The 23,845-nt window shown below is 28.1% G+C and overlaps 1 protein-coding gene across 5 annotated transcripts in view; it reads left to right on the forward strand.

Moving 5' to 3' along the window:
* Tpst (tyrosylprotein sulfotransferase) overlaps nt 1-20,969 on the forward strand; it is a 102,313-nt gene extending 81,344 nt beyond the window's left edge. For 3 of the 5 annotated variants that reach the window (XM_015516134.2, XM_015516136.2, XM_089226563.1), the window contains exons 2-6: nt 8,806-8,952; nt 12,777-12,907; nt 13,714-14,017; nt 17,685-17,938; nt 20,206-20,968. In XM_015516134.2, coding sequence (XP_015371620.1) covers nt 8,806-8,952; nt 12,777-12,907; nt 13,714-14,017; nt 17,685-17,938; nt 20,206-20,461 — 1,092 coding nt within the window. In that variant the 3' untranslated portion in view covers nt 20,462-20,968. Of the gene's footprint in view, nt 1-1,045; nt 1,135-8,805; nt 8,953-12,776; nt 12,908-13,713; nt 14,018-17,684; nt 17,939-20,205 lie in introns of those variants that run through there. The other 2 variants (XM_089226561.1, XM_015516135.2) reach the window with 2 other exon arrangements.
* Nucleotides 20,970-23,845: the final 2,876 nt, after the last annotated feature.

Below are 23,845 nucleotides of genomic sequence, written 5' to 3' on the forward strand. Positions count from 1 at the left end.
AATATCAGCAATATATATATTTATATCATATGTATACAAAATATTATGGTAGGTACTACAGATCAGGGACGTTTGCCTCTGAACAGCAACACGTTTTTACGTATTATGCGGTATTTTGCGAGCATAACCTAAACGTTGGTTAACGTTTACATAATTTACCAGCTCACTTTAAAGTATACCAATGTGCATATCTATAATAAACACGATGGTTAACGTTGTGCATATTATGCGTGAAAAGAAAGTGTTCGCTGACTAATAAAGCTCATCATCAATAATAAAGTGAATATAATTTTTTTACTTCTCAAAATATGCCACCATTAGGGATGAAGGCGGTCAACTGAATTCAAAACCGTTACAGTGACCACCAATTGGCAATGTTCAGTGGTCGTATAAAAGCGTTCGCATGCGAAATGGCTGTGTGAGCAATATCAATTTTAACGGGACAAATCGCGTGGAAATGATATATATATATATATATATATATATATATATGTATAAATAAATAATAAATATATAAAAGTACGGGAGCAAAAATATAAATTGTATAAATCACGTTATTGTTTACGACACCGATGAGAAATGGTAAATAAAACGCTGACGATTATTACATTTTCTTGTTTATATATATATCGAACTTAGAAATTGGCAAAAACCGTAGTGAAAACGCCGCATAAAATATATATATATATATATATATATATATATATATCACGTACACCACTTTCCACGCAACACAAAATCGTGGTTTGATAATAATTTATTGTATCGGCGGCGGTGGTGGTCCATTAGAGAAATGTGTCGTTTTATAAATTACGACCGCAACTATACGGATATATATATACGATAGTCGGTTAGTCGGTTTGTCACACCTTCGACTTCTTCGTATCACGTGCACCCCACCTGCAACAATCTTTAAAAATCGTTTCTCTTTGATGAAGAGCATATATAGATAGGCTACCTACCTAGTACCAAATATAGCTATATATTATATTTGAGTAGATAGCCGTTCAGTATATACTTATATACTGCTTTTAAAAGTGCGAACAATCGGTAAACGTCATGTTTTTGCAACCAAAAAGTTCTATACATCCGGTGGCCGATGGGCGTTTCCGTGTTGATGGGTGCGGATATAGGGTATTTATTATTTCCTGATTATTACAATACATAATATTATATTATGTATAGCCGTATAAGTATTCAAATATATTTTTGCAGATTTACCAAACGTTTGGTTTTACATATATTTTATGTTTCTATTATTGTCTAATACTATTACATAATTGTATATGTCTCAGAATGTTAATATTAAACATTTGTTGTACTTCATCTCGAGACGATAGACATTTTATTATATTTAATTAAAAAATTTAATTTTTTTAAGAGATTATCAACGAAATTGTAATGGACTAATATCATTTTAAATCCCGTTTTAAATAACGAACTCTTCACTACAAATACTAATATGTCATATTTTACTTTTTCTTTAATTATAAGTTAATAATAGTTTTCATTTTGGTGTACCTATAAGCACGGTTTATTAGAAGTAATTGGGTTCTATTGGAAGAATTAAAGTATTTTTATATAATATATTGCATTAGAACCAATTGATAATTTACCAACATTCTAAATGATTTAACACATAAATTCTTCTATAAAAATTAAACTTTAATGTAAAGCCGCACTAGATGTCTCTAATGTGAGATTTCCTACCATGTCATTATTAATTCTTATTTCTATCACAATTATTACATTATTACTTATAGACTTATAGTACACCTGTATAGATTTTTTTTGTTTTTTTATTGTTCTTATGAATTTCGGCGACAAAGGCCATTTAGTTACAGTTATTTATACATATCTTTTTTTTAGATTTAAATTTTATCATACAAATCTGTTTTGCTTAGGAATTTAAGGATTTGTGTGGTGGTAGTTGCGTCGGATCCGAGGGCTGCATCTAGTGTGTTGGATATTTCGAAATTTCTTTGTTCATCTGCGTATTGGAGGTAATTACATGGTTAACTGAGAGTTCAGTTCCACAAGAAGTGCATTGTGATTTTTCTCCTTTGTCCATGAGGTATCTATGCGTTAGACGAGTGTGGCTCATGCGTAGTCTGTTTTTAATTACCTCGTCCCTTCTATTCGGAGAGAAATTTGGCCAGTTGAAGATTGAGTTTTTTATTATTCTTAGTTTGGTCTTCTGATTGAACCAGTGCGTTTGCCATTTTAATTGTATACGTTCCCTGATTAGGGTTTTTTAAATCTGCGTATGATGTTATGTTTAATTATTGAGAGTCTGAAGATTTTGCCGCTTTCTTGGAGTATTCGTCTGCTTTTACGTTCCTTTCTATGTTACTGTGTCCGGGAATCCAGATGTGGGATATGTTTGATCCTTTGGTTTTTGAATGGATTATTTGTTGTTTTATAAGCTTTGCTATGTCTGTTGTGTTCGTTGTATTTTTTAGACTTAGGAGTATGCTCAGAGAATCTGAGAGTATTATATTGTTTTTGTGGATATTCCCGTGGTCAATTATGAGTTCCGCTGTCTTTAGAATTGCTCCTGTATAGATTGAAATATTCAATAAAGTAATATATTTTTTATAAATTATAAAAAAATAAAATAAAAATAAACTACATACATATACTTTGACACTATAAATTGTTTATTTTTAATATTTTAACCATTATAATTAACAATTTATCAAAGCATATGTAGAATAGTAAAAAAAAAAAAAAATAATGTCAAATAACTTCAAAATGTGTTAAAATATAACAATTAACTTGAAAACATGAGCGTGACTATAAATTTAAGATTATTTGGTATTGTTTCATACCGTATTTAAGTAAGTTGCGTAAATATAGAAAAATATAATATATATTAACTACCTATTCCTATATATATAATATATGTATGTATAATCATTGGTATATATTTAAATTATATGCAACCAGATTTAGGTATGTATAAAAAAAAAGCCTAATGTAAGAATACATTCTATTAATTAATCACTGTATTCTCAAAATATTAAAGATTAGTGTTGAAAAAACCGTGCAACTCGTATTTATTTATTATGGTACTAGGTACGTTAGTTTCTTTCGTTAAAATTTCGAGTGCACCGTAGCTGAATGTTTCATGGAGGCGTATTCCGGACGTATTATTTATGACGTCGGATAAAAAGCGTGTACACACGTTGGCTTTAGGGTTTTGAGCAAATAAAATATAAAAATAAATAAATAAATAGTAAGGTTGAGATCGAAAGCCCTCGCATCTTTGTCCCGTGAGATGGTGTTTTCTTCCTTTGGGTTTTCATTTCCACTGATGCAAAAGCGTATATTATGTAATAAGAACATTATTTACCTGAATTTCGGGTCAACATTTTTACCGGGCTCTGAGATGTACTTGGTATGTGTGTGTGTTTTTTAGTTTTCAATCTACTTTTGATCTTTCGAATGATTCGAAATCATCGTTCAAACGATTTTTTTTAACAGTATTTTAGTTGTAAGCTGTAATTGTACGTATCTAAACTTAATATAATATGCTGCCATCCGACATATAAACGTAAGCCTATTGCCTATACCGAAAATACGATCATGTTTTAAATCATAATTATTTTAAAATTATTTTAATTAAGTATATAATAATAATTGGTATACATTTATTATTATTATTTTTAATTTTATTTTTTTTGATATGATTAATCGATGTTTTTTTTCTTTTTTGGATAAATTATACCTAACTAAACTATTATCAAAATTAAAGATAAGGAAATTAATCTGATTACTGTAGTCGGATTTTTCGGGTATTTTAAATTTAAACCTAGAAAACAGTTATAATTTGTTAAAAATTTATTTATTACTACACTAATGTAATTTTCAATTTTATATTGACAATATTGACAATAAATAACGAATAAACATGAATCAATGTTTTCGTATTTAAATTATTATAGATGATAATAAAACTTGAAATTGTAAGTACCTATATTGATTAGGTAGAACTTAAATGTTAAATTTCCTTATACGACAAAATTTACAGTACATTGATTAAAATATTGACTTAAAAATATTTTAATATGATAGATTACTAAAACTTAGTTCCTGGATAGGTGTATATTTTTCTTGGAAAATGTTTTTTTAAGAAATTCAGTTTGACAATTCAATTAACGTAAGTTCAAATATTTGCTAATTGTTGAGATGTCGTAAGTATTTATTAAATAGGTATGATGAAAATTGATCTAATTTGCTATCTCAAATTCACACAATATATATATTAGGTATAATATATTATAATACATATATGTGCGCACATATTATTTCTGATAACATTTTTTTTATTATTATTCATTTATTTATCGTTTTTATACATTATCGTTATTTTAATCGTGGGACGTACCTGTGTAATTGTATTGTGCACAATAATGTGCACTAAAATTTAAATCGAATCGCAAACAATTAATCGGATAAACGAGTGCGGTGCGTACACACACGTGCAACATAATAATATTTCCTAGTTAATAAATTATTTTTTATAGGTTTTTCGCTCTACGGACGATTATGATTTTTATATGCGTTTTATTATCTGGGTAGGTACATAATATATAATCGCAAGGCCCGTTCTTGAAATTTATGTTTACCCATTAAATACGTGCTATTGATTTCTTTTTTTTCTCTACTCGATGTATCCGATTTAATTTCAATAGTTGAATAGGGGTACAGAGTAGTATATAATTAAAAAAATGATAATACATAAATATGAACGACCAAAATCAGCACAATATTTAATATTATATGAGACTTCAAAAATGTATTAATAAATATTATAATGTATAAATACTGTATATTAGGCGTCGATATAACGTTTTATATTCAATTTCGTGGTTAGGAGATAGGTTATTGTGATGTTACATTATTTTAGACGAACGCCTTACCGTGGAAACGAGAAGCAACCGAAATCTCGGCCGAGCGTATTTGCGTGCTCGTGTGTACCGCGCGTATTATAATGACGCGCAATTTATCATACTTTGTGGTGTTACGATAAATCTCCATCCAAGTCTGGGACGCGTGTGCGCTTTATTTATTTGTTGTTAAAAGGTCACATCGATCGATTCAGTGCTGCCTTAAATTATTATTATTATTATTATTATATACATGCCACGATAAAACGAAAAATAAATAATTTATACGGCAAACCGACGATGACATATTATTATTATATCCGATGTTCGTAACATCCCACAAACTCTTCACGCATAGTGATTTGCCTACTGAAGTGTGATAAAAAGCACCGGTTAACACCAACATGAATGAGTGAAACTTGCTATTATACACTTATATAGTGGTTCATCGCATTTGCAATTAATATTATCATATCGCCGGCCGAGGTTAGAAATTTCCACGTCGCCAAGTCCGTCAAAATAATTATAATGTATAGGCATAATATTATTAAAACATATTTCGTTTTTATTGTATAATTCGTGTAGGTACAATGTTTTTTTTTTTTTTTGTGCATAGAATATAGATAGACCCTATTGTTTAAGAACGATACTACGAAAATACCTTTTATACACTCGCACATTGTACAATATGTAATACATAATAATATGTAACCCACTATCGATTGCAATAGTATTAATAATTTTTTTTCCTTATTAGTTAAGCATCAACTACAAAGGTTATTAGCTTTTTACAAAACTTTTAAATATTTACAATTTACATTTTGTTATACAAATCAATATTCTTTAAATATAAAATTAAATTATGGTAGTTGGAATATGGACCAACAATTGCTTCGTACAGGCTGTCGGGAATGTCGAAATGTTTCCTAGCTTTATTGAAGTTAGGGCAGTGGACGATAATGTGTTTGACGGAGTAGTTTCCATTGCATGTTGGGCATAGGGGTGGATCTGTCTTTGCCTTAAGGTGTCCATGTGTATTAATATTACATGTCCAGTAGAGACGCTTTATTATATTTACGATTTTAGTATACCATTCGATATTTAAACTACATATTATTACCTATCTTTAATTAAAAACAACAATATTTATATTTTTCCTGCATAAATTGTAGGTTATCCAATAACAGTACGTCGAAAATTGTTTTTGTTGTATTTTGAATTATGCCTGTAAGTATTTCATGGTTTTTATATAATTCGATACCGTGACAACCTATATAATATGTATTGGTGCTATTAATTTTTTTCTAACCTTTAATTATTTATTTGTTTTTGAATAAAAAATACAATCAACTATCTATGATGCATATCATAATAATTAATAATAATTGTTTCTTTATATTTAAATAAATAAGCCTCGGCGTCTTTGGTCATTATCGGTATTCAAAGAGTTTTAGTGTTAACAATTTCTTAAGATACAGTATTTATATATTTACAGATTATAAATCGTTGATAAGATTGGTTCCCGTGTGACTTATATTATCTGAATAGAGGGCTTCCGACATAATATTTGATATCCCAGCTTCACGTTTGTCCGTTTCAAAGAAACGGTATTCGAATATAATATGTTTGATTGATAGGAGTGTGCCACAACTAGCACATATGAGTGGGTCTTCCTTTTCGATAAAAACTAATAACTTATACCTACAATAGATACTTAAAAAATTTCATATACACGTGAATTAGCATGTAACTTGTAACTTAAATTATATTAAACTGATTAGAACAAGAAGGGTATATAGATTCATAACAAGACTAAATCAACAGGTTATAAAGTTATATTATGTCTTATACTCATAACTGATGCGATTATCAAAACTTAAAAATGTGTAATTGTTAAACATTCATGATAGATTTAATAAATTAAATAAGAGTTTTTTCAACTCTTAAAAATATTTAGAAACGTTTAATAATTCCTTGTAACCATAATCCAACAGTTTCACTTCATCGATATAAAAATATTTATATCCACACTACACGTCTTAGTATAATATATTCTAATAATTTTATTCGAGTGCGGTTATGTGTGAGTGTGGTAATGGTTTTCGCAATTCAACCAAAATTTTACTCTTTTTTGCAGTAAAGTGAAATATTGTTATTGTAATATTTCTTTAAATATTGATCGTGTTTTCTTTTAGAATTCTTGTATTGTCGCATTTAAATCATTCTATTATAATACATTGTATGGTATTTAATTTTATGTTAATACTACAAACATTTAAAATTAAACTTCGAAGTTAAATTCTGGTACAAGTAAACGGAATTTATGTCGATTATACAATATACAAAACACATTGAATAATTTAAGTAGTTTTACATCGTATATACACCTTATAGTTGTATAATATGGTTACATTTGATAATAAACTAGAATATCTACACTAATTTAAATATCTTCAGATGAAAAATACAAATCCTAGTACGAAAACAATACAATGTCCATAGATTGGTGCCTTCAATCTACAAAGTAAACGCGTGTAATTTGATGTGGCTCCGCGGGATGCGTTTTGAATTTGATCATAATAATATATTATTTATAATTTACGTATTATATTTATAATTTTTTGGAAAACGTTAAATTTATTTAAAATTGTTTTTGTGCTTATAATATAAATGTATTTATCTCAAAAAAATACTTTTGTATATTTTTTGTTTTTACGTACTTATAAATCGTATGCAAATGACAAAATGTTAATGTTAATGTTTCTAACCAACAATATTTGTTTATTAGATTCAAAAAAATATATACGAGTATACAATATGGTAATGATACATAATTAATCATAATGTTAGATGTATAGGAACATAATATATTATATTATTTAAATAAACAGCTGAGTCATTAGGTATATATTTATTATTGTTTATGAAAAATAGTACACAAATATTTCTAATCAACCATTTCGCATTCTAATAATTAATAACACATTATAAAATTACTTGCCGCAATATACCTACATCAATCTAACTAGACTTTGTGTCTGGAGATAAAACATCGAATTTATTGTGTACACAGCAGCGAAACAATACACCGTCGTTCGACCGGTTAGTCTGCATCTTCAATTAAACAATAATAACACTGTTATATCGTAGTCGCTGGCCGTGACCACTGATCTCCGCCGTTTCTTCGTTTCTTTTAGGAGGAAATTAATTTCGGAAAAATCGAGAGATGGTGTATCGATTAATAAAACCACTCTCCTACGATAATAATAATAATAATAATACTGTCACCATTGAGTACAGCATGATGCTATTACCTAAATATTATAATTATGTTTTATAATAATTATATTTAATAACATAATAATATACCCGGGATCGTCAACGACTACAATTTTATAGTGATATTTTCCTGAAAAATTAAACAAGTAAAAAAAACCTTCATATTCATCGTTACCGTATGGTTCCGGTCGCGTCGTCCAGCGATAATTCACATTATAAATAAAAAAGCAATTTTTCATGTATAATAATAACAGCAATACTTATAATAGGTATATTATATTATACCTTCATAATAATAATTATTTATAATATTAGTACCAATGAAAAAGTACATTATATAATTTATATCGTACTACATCAGTATTACACTATATTTTTTTTTTTTTAGTAAGAGTAAATAGGCTTCGACAGGAGAGGTCATTGTAAAAGTTTCGCATTGTACAATTAGTGTTTGATAGCTTAAACGTATTTTTACATGGTTTTGACAATAATAGTTTATAATATATTGAATAGATTAGTGGCATGGAAAAAATTGAATATTATACTATTATATCGTATTGTGTGTTGCGACGTCAGTTTTTATTTTTTTATTTTTGCACACATTTATATTCACAATTTTTTTTTCTTTTCGCAGGTGGTAAACCATGTGGGCAGAATGAGTCGTGGCCGAAGAAAACTGTTGGTGTACGGGCTTTTCGTCGGCACGTTACTGTTGCTGGCGTACAAGTTGCGCACGTGTCCCGAACCCGATCCCCAAACCATGTTCATGATACCGAAAGACGTGAGTATATCGCATACTTATAATGTGCCACCGTGTTGATAATAATATATAATTTTCCATTATGATTTCTACAATATTAATTTTTTTTTCAATTTCAAAATTATTTTGAGCGTAAAATTATGAATGAGTGAACTTTAGGATTCCTGCTCGTAATAACCTCGTTATTAAAGTTCCGGTGTATGGTGGATGTGCTGGGTGAAATGGGTTAATGTATAGGAGTGAGACGCGCCAAGTATTACATCGGGGTTTGATATAATAATAGAACTTATGAACTGTGTATGCAATTTTTTTTTTTTTTAAGGGACGAATTGAGGTTATTATGGTTTTCCGAGATAGAAAAAAGTCGTCTACAGCAGAGTCGTTTGTCGTTGATATAATATTTAACTATTTTGATTGTTTGTTTTTTTTTTTTAACTAAGAATAAAATCGATTAATATTTTAAGTTGTTTATGATATATACAGGAACAGTGGAAACGACGGCGGAATAATAAAAACGAAGTGTTAATGATCTGACACTGCTTTATTTTTTTTAAATCATTTTTTCTCAATCTATTTTTTCATATTTAATTTACGTACCTATATGTCTTATACAGAGACCCGACGAGAATTTCACCGCGTTTAAGTAGTTCGCGTGGCCGCAAGGGTAATGTCCCATACATAATATATTATATTATCAGTCTTTCCGTTTTGAAACATTAGATCCTATCGTGGATCCCTCTACATACATTATTTATCATATTATTATATGTGGTGTTTAAAATCATTACTTAAAGAGGTATTGAACATTTTAACGATCACAAATTGTTTTTTCTCCTCCATATATGAACTAGTGTATTAAATTTATACTACATAATATATGCAGACTTATTGAAGACAATTTTTATTTCCTAAAATGGCCAATTATCTATAATTAGCTTCACGCTCTATATTAGCACAATCATTGTAAACTTTTGTTTTATTCATAATTATTATTATTTTTATCTACATATATATATGTATATATTATAATGTTATCATTTAGTTATAAATTATAATAATTTCTATGCAAAGATTCGGAAGGCCTGTCTTTACTGCACGTCCAAGTTCTTCATATTTTTAAACATACAATTAATAGATAATATCATAACGTCCTCAGAATTTTTATTACCCAAATAATATAACTCATAAAATTGTTTTTTACTTTACATATGTAGTCATAAATTTGTTTATAAGATACATTACCTATATACTTACTTACTATATTTTCTATATAATAATTTTAATATTATTTATCACTAAAATGTCTCTCAATAGCGCCGTTCTATGCAGTTACTTTTGAGTTTTATGCCATGATAATAATATATTATTATTACCCGGTAATCAAATGGCAGATTTTATACATTTTGACTTATTGTGTGCCATGAGCAAGCCGCCGGGCTTAAAAATTGCCATGTAAAGATAAAATACGATAAGAAAAGCGTTTAGTTTCGTGTTAAGTTTATTAATATTATAATCCATATATGTTTTAACTTATTTAAATGCATCCGAATTAAATATAATAAAATATTATTATAGCCGCAAGGGCAATGAAATAATCTATGATCTCGGTGTAATAAATGTAATAAGTATATGTATTTATAAACCCTATACTACCTACAGATAAATTTGTTAAACTACATACACCTATCTAATTAAATAAAAAAAAAAATCTTTTACGAAAGTCATAATATATTTTTTATTTTATGATAATTTCATGTAAATCAAATTGAACTATAAACAATCGGATTCGTCGATAACTGTCAAACTGTATCACGACATATTTTATGATGTCTATATATTATAACACGTATCTATATATATATATATATATATATATATATATATATATATATATATGTAAACGTTATCTTTGTGGTTCATGAACATTAAAAAATATTCTATATGTATCATAGATTCAGCTACAGACTGTGTTAAAAAATATTTTTAAATTATAATATTTTTTCTATCAGAACGGTTATTTTTATCCTTATACTTACCATAAATGAAAAACAGAACGAGACGATACAATAAACATTCTTGGTATAATAAATTAATAACGTGGCTGCTTGGAAATATTTAGTACCTATAGCGTGCTGCATTTTTTAGGAAATGATTTAGACGCAGAGAAAAAGGATACATGTCCGATTAACATTTGAAGCCGAAACCGATTAATCACTTAATTCGTTTTGCTTATAATAAATCAATTCGAAAGATTCTTCTTTATAAAAAATATTGTAAAGCTTACGGAATTTATGTGCCGTGTACTCGAGTAATATTTCGTAAGACGTATATATTCGGATTTCCGGTTTTTTTTCCTACAGCATTGTGTGCACAGTTTTATACTAATATAATTTATAATCATACGACTGTTACAAGTTTAAACATCGCGTGTTATTCCGATACACGACGATTGTTTTACATGTGTTCAAGTTATATCAATTAAGGTTTGACATTATTTAATAGTCTGAATGAAATGTCTAACGAGCAAAGTATTGTGGTTTTATAATAGTAGTTTTTTTTTTATATTTTTATATTTAATGTATAGTTTATTGTGGACTTTTATCGAGTAGAAAAATTATCACAAGCATCTTTTAGTGATAGAAAATCGATTTAAGATCTTACTATTCAGACTTTAAAGCTTAAAGAGAATACTTTTCAACTTCTAATTTAATTCTCTAAGTGTGAACAAAATTTACCGATAACCATCGAAAAAAAATTTAATTGAAGAAATGTCAGCAACTGTATAGTTTTAGAAAATCGAATCCCTCATAATTTTAATTGTAAGCTACGGTCTGAATAAGTTATACGTTTTTCGAGTTCCACATTTCCTGCTCCGTATTATTGAGAATAGCAAAAGATACATCGAAATATCAATTGAATGTTCAACAACAGCGTTCTCTATATTCAGTATACATTTTTGGAAAAAGTTTATTTCAATAATAGGTACCTATATTATTTTGTTTTTGGTGTAACACTGGATTATGTTATGTTTGACCACCAATCATAAGAATTAACTATTTTATTGTTGGCTATTTAAAAATAACAACGAATAATATAGTTTGAACTTCTACTACCACGTACCTAATTCGTATATATATTTATATTCTATCCACTTCCGTACATTCAATTTTTGTTTCGGAAATGAATACAAATTCATGCAATGAAACAATTATTAACTATACATTCAAATGAACAATATTAGGTAAACAACAAAAATGTATATTTTTCGTCTGCTTTCGATGTTCCGGTATAATTGGTCGTTGTATTATTGTTCTATTATCTCCGATTTTTTTTCTTTCAGAATCATTCTTTTGTAAAATAACAAAAGTTTATTAATATTCCAAACAATCGGGATAGCATTTACGTCCCTATTTCATTGATATTCCTTTTTTTTAATGTTCATATTGTATACGTAACATAACATAGCGACGTTTTTTAGTATCGGACAGTACTTCTTAAATCTGTCTTTACAGAAAACTTTAGATGACCTACACATTTTATAAATATTACAATTTACAACCATGTTGCATTATGGTTTATAATATATTATAAATATAATGCACCGATGCAATAAACGGGTAGATCCCCTAATTCGAACAACGCCCCTTCGGTCGTTATCAACTGTTCATATACCCACTGCTAAATTGTATTTAGTAATAATAATAGAATTAATGGCCCTTTGTAGAGTTAAGTTTATATCTATATGGTAATTAAAAATAATTTCAGAAAATATTGTAATTGTAAAGCAATTTTTTTGTGTGCCTTTGAAATAACATTACAGAACTTATTGTATTTTTTTCTTTCAGAAATTTGTTACCGACGAAAACATGAAGATCTACTCTTATGATCGAAACATGCCACTAATATTCATCGGTGGCGTTCCCAGATCCGGTACTACGCTTATGAGAGCCATGTTGGACGCTCATCCGGACGTCCGGTAAATATAACTACGGTTGATATATTAATATAAACATCACAAATAATTATGTATTATGTTTTGTACATGTAGTTTGTTATGTAGTTAATTATTGTATAATTACGTATTTATATGTATAGCAATAATTTGTATACCTTCGACAATACAAACGATCTTACAATACAAATCACGAAATTAGATAAATATTGATAAAATAAGCTATTAAATATAATAAATTTATTTTCTAGATAAAAAACCATAATATATTTTAACATGGTATTTTAATTTATTACAGAATACAATAAACTTGGTATGCATATACATAAAATGCTAACTTCATACACAAATTATAAGTGCCTAGTGCCTATACTTACGCATTTTGCCAGCTAATCATGTCATGTTGCTGTAGAAATCGATAAATCATGATATCGATTTTTGTATTTCAAATACACATTAACTTTAGTTATTCATAATTTCTAACTAGATAGAATACAAATATTTGGTAACAAGTGATCGGATACCGCGATTTTTTCATATTATACATTTTAATATGATATAATACAATGTATTAAATAGGTATATCACCATAGAAAGGGATTTCCGGCTTAATGCACTTATTATTTCGTTAATATTCTGTGAAAAAACACATAAAAACATTATTTTTGAATTTACAGAATACTGTCCAATCAGACGAAAAAATGTCGTTTATTATAATCTGTATATTAACTTTTAATCGGTATATTAATGAATATAATGTTGGTATATATACTTAATTAAAGTATTAAAATATTACGACGCACACATTGACTCTGACCATGCGCTTGCAGGTGTGGCCAGGAAACTCGAGTGGTGCCAAGAATCCTACAAATGCGCAATCATTGGTACAAGTCGTCCAAAGAGTCACTTCGGCTGAAGGAAGCCGGAGTTTCTGAAGAAGTCATCAACTCCGCGGTTGCTTCTTTCATACTCGAAGTTATAGCCCGACACGGGGTACCGGCACCCCGACTGTGCAACAAAGATCCTCTGGCATTGAAGTCCATGGACTATCTGAAGGTGTTGTTTCCTAACGCCAAGTACATATTCATGGTTCGCGACGGCCGAGCAACTGTCCATTCGATAATATCGCGTAAAGTGAGTAATGAGTATATATAACATTTTTGAATACTTACCATGATATACAAATTAATTGTGCTTATAGATATCATATTAATAAATATTTTACGATTTTCATTGCTTAGCTTTAAAATATAAAAAAAGATTGAATTGTGTTAACTTATATATTTTTATTTAAAAATATTGGTCAGTGATTGTATTAGGTACGTTCATATATTTTATTATATTTTATATTTCCATCTATTCATTCACTATAATAGATGAATTATTTTTTTATTAAGAATAAGGCTTCGACATCGGAGGTTATTAGCCTGAAAAGGTTTACAATGTTAGATTAAAAGCTTAGAAATATTGATACAGTCTTATGTACATAGTAGCATAGTAATTAAACAAAATAAATAGATAAAATAGTAATGATAAATAAATAAATAAAACAGTAGTATTTGCAGATTTTTTATAATAGGTTGGATACTTTGATGGCATTAAAAAAGTTGAAGATAGCATCGGTGTTGGTTTCCCCGAGTGCTTCTTCGATGTTGGAGGGGTAGTTTAAGATGCTTCGTTCATTGTTGTACTTGGCACAGCTGAGTGTGAGATGTTCAATTGTCAGTGGTAGGTCACATTGATGGCAGGTTGGATGTTCTTCATAGTTGAAAAGGAAAGAATGGGTGAGATGTGTGTGGTCAATTCTAGCTCTAGTTGTGACGATATCTGCTTTACGGGCTGTGTTTATGGGGGATCGCCATTTCTGTATGGTTTTTTTTTTATTTTTTTTTTTTTGTTATCGGAGGTGCGGTCCCATTGTGATTGTCACTGTTTGTTTGAGATTAGGTTGATTATTCTTGATAGGTCTTTATATGATAGCGAACTAATAACGGTTGATTCAGTGGAAGATATAGCTTGGTTCGCTAATAGGTCGACTTCTTCGTTGCCTTTGATACCAGTATGTGACTGGACCCACATGAACTCCATAGTATTTTTTGAGTTAGCTATAATGTTGATTATTTGTTGAGAGATTTCATTGGATGGATTAGAAGATAGTAAGGAAGTTAAGGCACTGAGAGAGTCGCTTATGATAAGAGCTTTTTTAATGTGGATGGATTCAACTTAGATAGTTGCTTCTTTGATGGCAATTATTTCTGCTGTGAAGATACTGGCTTCAGTAGGTAATTTGTATAGTTTTTTTACGGATCCAGAAATGAATGCGCAGCCTGTGCCTGTTTTTTTTTTTAATGCATCTGTGTAGATAAGGCTGAAGTCATGGAAATCTGAGTTTATGATATCATTGAAATTTGAGGTAATAATGGAATGAGGGTTGGAGTTATTGTTGAAATTTGATAATTGAGTGTGAACTTGAGTGGAATATAGCCAGAATGGAGTTGTTAGAAACGGAGATGACACTTCGATGTTGAGATGGAAGTTGGATTTTTTGCATATACGTGTGTAAGTTTCCACAATTGTAGCTGGTTCTTTGAGTGTGTAGATTTGAGTAGGTGACTTGAATAATTTGTATATTGTTTGGTTGGGGAAACTAAGTCTTTTAGTAACAAATTTTAGTATATTTTTATTTCTTCTGATTTGTAGTGGGGGTTCACCTGAAATGCATAGAATGCTGTCAATAGGGCTAGATGAATTATTGTTCTCAGTTAATTACGAGAATACATTAATTTTTATTATTTATTCATTAAATATTATCTTTATAAATGTCCTTGTAAAGTAAGCGATATAGATGCCTTTCATATTTTATAACAACTAGTGCTGAAGTTTTATGTTATCATGGTAGGATATCATGTACCCGTAATCTAATAATAAATAGTGTATCAATAAACCATATAATATTATAGCGTATTATGTAAATTATCATAACGTCGTAATATCATATTTTATGTGTTATATGTATATAAACATAAGACATAACTAAACAAGACCATTGAATTTCATCGATTTAAAATGTTAAATGATGAACGCATATCTGAATTATACCGATTTGATCCCAACTGCTGAGTTGCGAAAATATTTTCGTTTTTATAGTATTTCAAAAAAATATTACCTATAACTTAAATAGTTAAACATGCGAGAATTAAATAAAAATCTATGTACGCTTTTCTATTTATTCTACGATTTTTGTATCTTCACTTGTTTAATTATACATTTTTTTCAAGTTATGATCATGATTATTTAACTCGAACAATATTAGTGCATAATAATACAATTAAATTCTAAATCTATCTATGTAATGGGCCACTACACTAGTTTTCTTAGAGTGGCTCAGTATTTATTGCATTCAATTTGAATAAAATAATATTACCTATATCTATTCTATATCTAATAAATATTTTATGTGGATAGGATAATAATTAATAGTTGTGATAACAATTTTTATCATCTAAAATACAAATGAGAAATGTTCTTATAACATAAATATGTAGGTATAGTTTTCCTTTATACGTAGATAAACGATATGAAAAACAAATCATCTTCGATTAACGTTATAAATAAATGATATTATATGTTGAGTAAAAAGCTGATTTCCTTCAAACCTCTTTTTTTTTTTTATGAAAATATTAATTAAAAGTCTACGCTGCTGTACGACATATTATACGAAAACTAACTCTAAATGTGAATGAATGCTACTATCTTTAAGATAAAATACGAACATTAATGGCCTTATTAGGTACCAGAATAATTTTAAAACTTGATAAACTTTAATAATTAAACTTTATGAATAAATCAAATAATTTAAAAGTTTATTTACGAGACTGCCTTATACAATATTTAATACGTTTACGATGTTATAATTTTATTCAGCTAAAAACTCTTTCATAATTCATATTAGTTTATTTTCGTTTTGTCTAAAAAAGTATTTTCTCGTCAGTTGTTTTTGGCCCATGGGGTGTGTTAAGTTTTATATATATATACATATATAACGGATATATTGAGTACTATGCAATTTTGTGTACTTATTACATTATACTGTGTATATAGTTTAAGTTTTCCTTATTTTTGATGCGTCGTGATGGTGTTTTCAAAAATATTATTATACGCTACTGTGGGCAGGATCATTAGAGCCAAAACGTCAACAGTTACAAAATAAGATGATTAATATTTTGATCGGTAAACGATTTTAGTTGAACCGTCACGCATACGTATATAGTTAAATCTGCATAAATTTATGGTATTGTTTTGATGAAAACATTGTAATATTGTATAAATTAAAATCAGCTCTTGTAAGGTCACAGATAATGGAACTAAAATTTTACCTATATCTGTCGAATATGTGTCAATACATTTTTGTTTTTCTACAAAATAAATAATTTAAATAACCCTTAACTATGTAGGTTATACTTATACAATTACGGTTATTATACTTACCTTTAAATAAAATACATTTAGATTATGTTTTGCTGCAAGTAAAACATGTGAACAACATTTAAGTGTTTTTCAATCGTTTTTAATTCTTGTAGAATATTGCAATATAATATGTTAAACACTAAGACAAACCTTTCCAAAGCTACAGTGTCATCGTGATAAATATGTAATAACTATTACCTACAGTATTATACCATACAGTTGCATAATTGGCGGTGTTTATTGTTATAATCTTTTTTTATTCTCTCGACATTTTTATTCTTGTTATTATTATTATGGGATTGTAAAATACGACGCTTTTTCACGTTTTATATAGGTGACAATCACCGGTTTCGACTTGAACAGCTATAGACAATGTCTGGAAAAATGGGACGACGCCATTAGTGTCATGTACAAAAACTGCAATAAAGTCGGGTCTGGGTACTGCCTGATGGTGTACTATGAGCAATTGGTGTTGAGACCTCGGGCCACGTTGACTGAGATTCTCAACTTCTTGGATATCCCGTGGAACGAGACAGTACTCCACCACAATGAAATGATCAACAAGCCTGGAGGGATCGCTCTTTCTATGTAAGTTTATACTCACTGTGTCCCGACGCCCGTTTAATAAATTGTAGGATGGTTTGTTATCTTATCTGGGTTCTAAGGCGATTTTCTGTCGAGATTTCAACGAGTTAATTTAACTTTGTATTTTTTCTTTCATTGCGGTGATTTTTTTCTCGCTGATCTCCTTATTTTAATACATATATCTGTTTGAATATTTTAACAACTAAATATTAATTACATTTAATATTGAAATAAGTATTATAGTAAATCATCAATATTTAGCTGAGTTTCAATATTTCTCCCAAAATTTAAAAGTATTAACAAAATCCACCTGATAGGTAGAAAATGTCAAACATTATGTATTAGAATTTATTTAAATATTTAATTTTAAATTTTAATGTTAATTTATATCTTACGTATTTCAGTAATTCAAAATTTATAGTTTTTGTATAATGTCATAATGTAATTTGATTTTTAATTTTATCGGCTATCTGTCGCTCATCAGTTTATTCGCATAGTGTATATATTTTTCATCCAACTTCTTACATGTTTATGTTATAATATCTATTGTATAAAGTCATAAGTGCGTATTTATAATTTTTAAGTAAATAGGCGTACTATTAAATTCTTCCTTTCAGGCTTATTAACTGTATTCGTAATACAATAGTTATTTAAAAAAGTATTGTCTGCATCAAAATAATATGAAATTAAAAAACAAACAAAAAAGTCATCATTCCAAAAAGCAGTAAAAAATATTATGAAACAAAATTCTATACGATTTAAATTTATTTCAATTCTTTATTACAGATAATAATTGTTAATTTGTTAATGATTAAACAATTTATGTGTATTGTGTATAATAGAGAATTAATAATTTACCAAATTCAATTTGCCTAGTATTATTGAAGCCAAAATGACATATTCAACTCAACAATTTAAAAACCGTAAGTCAAAGATATCCCACAATGCCCATTGTCCATAACGAACGCGCTGTTATAACACTTACAAAAAACCTCATCTTAACAAACATTTCCAAAAATGGTGGTATATTGATTTTCCTTGAGATAAAAAAAAAAAAACAGGCTTTATAAAAGCTTTCCATAGAACTGTATTTTTACCATGGACGTCGGACATCATATATTATAATAAGTGAATGCGGTAAAAGATATTTCCTATATTTTTATTCTTCTATCAAAATATATCGCATTTTTCAACCGACGTATCAGCAATTACGTACCGCATGTAACAGTTGTGCAGGTGATTTACTCATCAGCATTTAAACCATCGCTGTAAGGGATATGATAGTATTTTAACACAAAAATAAATTTATTTCATTTAGTATTCAGGGAATGAAGAAAGAGAAAAAAATATTTTATTTTTAATAGTTTTGAAAATATATAATTATAACTGCACAGTTTTTACCAAAATTACATTTTAATATTAAAAGCTCTAACTTATAATATTTTTCTTATAAATAAAATCTATTGCTCGCATAAATGATAATGTGTAGTTTCCATATTATATCTTATAAGCTGTAAAACCGATATTGAAAATTATAATCTTCACTAATTTCCATAAAACTTTTAAATATATTTTAATTTCTCGTGAATTCATCAAATACCACTGCCCCCTCTATATAGCACTAAGCGACCACCGTCAAACGTCAATAATACTTATGGTTATTGTATTATCTAAGATAGTTTTATTGTGTATCTACACGGGAGGTCGTAAAATCCTCACGAAATATATAGTTAACTCACTTTACAGCCTCTTTGTCTGTGACAGTAATGAACTCTAAGGTTCTCGATCTCAATAGCTTCTTCCTTTTTTATATATATATATATAATCTAATTAAAATATTTACAGGCTTCTATCCTCTTATCAATTTTTCTTTCAATTTCGACCTTCTAAAAGTACCAACTAGATCCAATATAGTATAAGATAATAATATTAACATTTAAAAATCAAATCAATTTTTATACTAGAAAAAGAAGTATCTCCTGACACAAAAAAAGAACAATTATAAAAAAAACACATATTATCATTGTGAAATCAATATATTCGTCGCCACGCCCAAAATCTAAAACTATAAATTGAATTTTATCGATATTAATAAGTTATATTTTTTCAATTTTTTTACGTTTGAACGAATAGTCAACCTTAAGTCTACCTTCACTGTACTTGATAAGTGTTGCTTATAAGTGAAAAAAATATTTTTCTTGATACTATATAAACTATTTTAATATAATCTGCAGTATACGTGATGTCTATAACGCTTGTGTTTGTTACAGGGTGGAACGTTCATCGGACCAAGTGGTCAGGCCGCTGTACCAAGAAGCGTTGACCAAATGGGTTGGTCAAATACCCGATGACGTGGTAAACGACATGGCAAATATCGCGCCAATGTTGAGCACGCTTGGGTACGACCCGGCCGCCAATCCACCCACATATGGCATCCCAGAAAACGAGTCTGCTCCAGAGCATCAGTATGAATCAAGTGCCAGTGGAGATACGATGCACACCACCACGCAGAACAGGAAGCGGTAGTCGAAATTTATGTTATACATATTTTTTTTTTTTCATATCTCTTATTATTGTAATCGTTTAAATATTGTGAACAATGTACAGGTACCTACTATAATATAATTATATAATATACACGAACAAAATAATATAAAATAATTTAATATTTCATTCATTACAGAACGGTTTGTCAAATGTGTGTACATGTGTACATAGTTTATATTAATTAAATACGATAAATATATATTATTATGTATACATATTTATATATATGCTGATAATATTAATTATATGTTTGTATGTATAATAATCCAATGTTCTACTTATTATTACCGTGATGTTGGGTATTATAAATGTATACCTATAGTAATTAATATTTGTACGTTATTATTATTATACTATTGTTCACGTTTTTTTTTTTTTTTTTAACAATTTATATATATTTATATATATTTAAATATTATATTTTACTATTAACTTTCCTTTTTGTACTTAGATGTTTACACCGATTATGAGTGAGAGAGTTCTTGTCGATATTTATAATATCTGTTTTTTTTTTTTTTTTTTTTTTTTTTTTATATATATTATTGTTATAAAATGACAATCTCATTAATATTTTTGACTTAAAATGATACGACTTTTTTCTTCAAATATAGTAAGACTTGCATAATTTATAACGTGTTATTCCCTAGTACACACAGGGCATGATTTTTGTAGAAAATTGTATTCACATACTGTACACAAGTAACTATAGGTATTAAAATATAATCTCTAGGTATCTAAAAACATAATATTTTATCTAAATGTCTATTTTAGAACCTTTCGTGATTCAAAATAATTAACGATATCCAATACTATACTATAACAATTTTGACCTATTTAGGTAGGTAAGGTAGGTTATAGGTATAATGTGTACACATTATTAAACTGTAGATAAAATGAAAATTGATCGTTGCTAAGATGTATGAACAGCAAATTATCTCAAAACTTACCTAAACAATTAATTAATTATCCCAACTAAGTTGTATTACAAAAAAAGATCATGTACGTATACTTGAGTCAATAGGTTTTTTTTTGCATGTTTTTATCAAAAAGAAATTGCCATGATTCCAAAATCTATTTCTTAGTGATTTTATCATTAAAACGATTAAAACTATAAACTATATTAAAATTAAAATAATTTATATGATTCATTACGAATTTATGGTAAATGTGGCAATTTATTATTTTACTTAAATTAATTTTTTTTAATCTATATATATATATATATATATTATGTATTTATTTATCTGCCATGCATTTTGTGACATCAGGTCAAATCAAATACCAAAATAATATATCGTCAATCATTGTGTGTCAGTCATTGGTTAAATACTAAAAGAATATATAATATAGGCACTGAAAATTTCATTCACCTTCAATTGGCTACTAGCTTATATTATAATAGTTTGCTTCAAATACCTAGTTGATAATGATATTTCAAGAAACGTATAATAAAAGTAGTAACTACAAGGTAACTAAAAGTCGAGTATCGAATAATAATAATAAATATCAGTACAGATTATAATAGTTACTGATAATCTATTTATTTTCACAAAGCCTATTTAACCAACCAATTTACAAACAGTTGTAGGAAAATATTAAACAATATACATCAATCAGAGCAAATTATTGATTTATATGATATCCATAGAGACTTATGGAATCCAAACATTTTTTTCTAAAGTTTTTGATAACTTAATTTAATTTAAAAGAAAAAAATTAATATTTTTTTGGCAGTGTAGATATAAACATATTTAATTTTACAGTAGATATTCGTATTCTAATATTTATACCATACTGAATTTTAAAAAGCTTAAATTGCTAAATCATAAAACAGTTTTTTAATTTAATTGTACATTGTTGCTGCTTTTTTCTTGTGAGACAACTCTATAATATATTAACCAGTTTTTTTTATAATTGTTGAAGCTAATAATTGTTATCACAACAAAGTTTTTAAAAAAAAACCCCCTTGCTTAAGAATAAATTTTAAATAACAATAGTATTTAATTAGCAATGGCTCCTACATTAGTATAATAATATTATGAAATATGAATATTTTTTTAAAATTTTTTAGAGAATAAATATCGATTTATTCTGATTTATTGAACAAATAAACGAAAATAAGTATATAAATACATTTAACAAAATAAATAAATTAAAACTTACGTTTATACCTAAAAGACTAAAAGGCACTTCGTTGCCCGTCAAAAATACCAACTCCATATATATGATTCGAAATATAGGTATGACAAATTCACAAAAACTAGATATTTTAGCAGAACGTTGCTGGAATTATTTCTACTCATTAGTCTGCATGCGTAAAAATTAATTGAAACATTTTTTACCTTGAGAATCTCTCTTGTAGTAAGATAGACTTGTGGAATGTTGATACAATATCTATATTCTCCACGACAAAACATCGAGGGATATTGGAGAGTATCGTATGCTCGATGAGTTTCATTGACGCGTTGGAGGGAATCGTTTCTTGCTCGAAATATAATATCTCTTTTAGTAAATTCTTGCCCAACAATTAGCATCGTTACTTCATCTGACTGTGGAACATTTAAACGGCCTCTGTGTTCGTTTCGTGGTTTTCAATCGGCTCTAATGAACACTTTGAAGTCAGTAGAGTTCTGTGTTAATGTTTCAATAACATATTTAAAACCTTGTACATATGGATTGACACTGTGCAGACGTTCTTGCAAATCATATAAAATGTCTCCCTTTGGCGTGTGGACATACGGATAGTCGTTTATCTAATTTTCCATTTTCCATTTCCCATGAAATTAATTTTTTTAAATTTTGGTTCTTCATTCGTGATTGGTAATAGTGAACCAACCGCATGATATAGCTGACCTTGAATTTTAAATGTAGGCATGAAATTTCCATGTCTTACGAGTATTTCAGTGACACTAAAAGACGTCATTTAAAAGGCAGAATTATACTTCCGTATATTTTTTTTCTTTATTCTAGAAACAAAAAAATATAATAGTATGCAATATGTGAGAAATATTACTAGAAATTACTCTACACTGAGGAAAAATTTCGTGTCTTAGTGGAAGAGTATTTATTATTCAGTGCCAACACAGTGGATAAATGATTATAATAATAAAAAGTAATGTTATCAGTAAGAAAAAACCAAACAGAGTTCAGTTAAAAATAGTTGAATAAAATAAGAAATTTGGAAATGGTAAAATACATAATAAAAGAAAAATCACATTTTAATACTTAGATAATTAAAGATAATTGTAGAATCAATTTTTAATTTTAATTTAAAATTTGCATGATTATAACAAACTATAGTAAATCCTCCTCTGGAATTGTATTTAAGGATCTTAATCCAATCTGTTAGAAATAAATTATAAA

This window comes from Diuraphis noxia, unplaced genomic scaffold, assembly GCF_037042655.1.
Source record: "Diuraphis noxia isolate RWA-SAM2 unplaced genomic scaffold, SU_Dnox_SAM2 contig0004, whole genome shotgun sequence".
NCBI classification, from domain to species: domain Eukaryota; kingdom Metazoa; phylum Arthropoda; class Insecta; order Hemiptera; family Aphididae; genus Diuraphis; species Diuraphis noxia.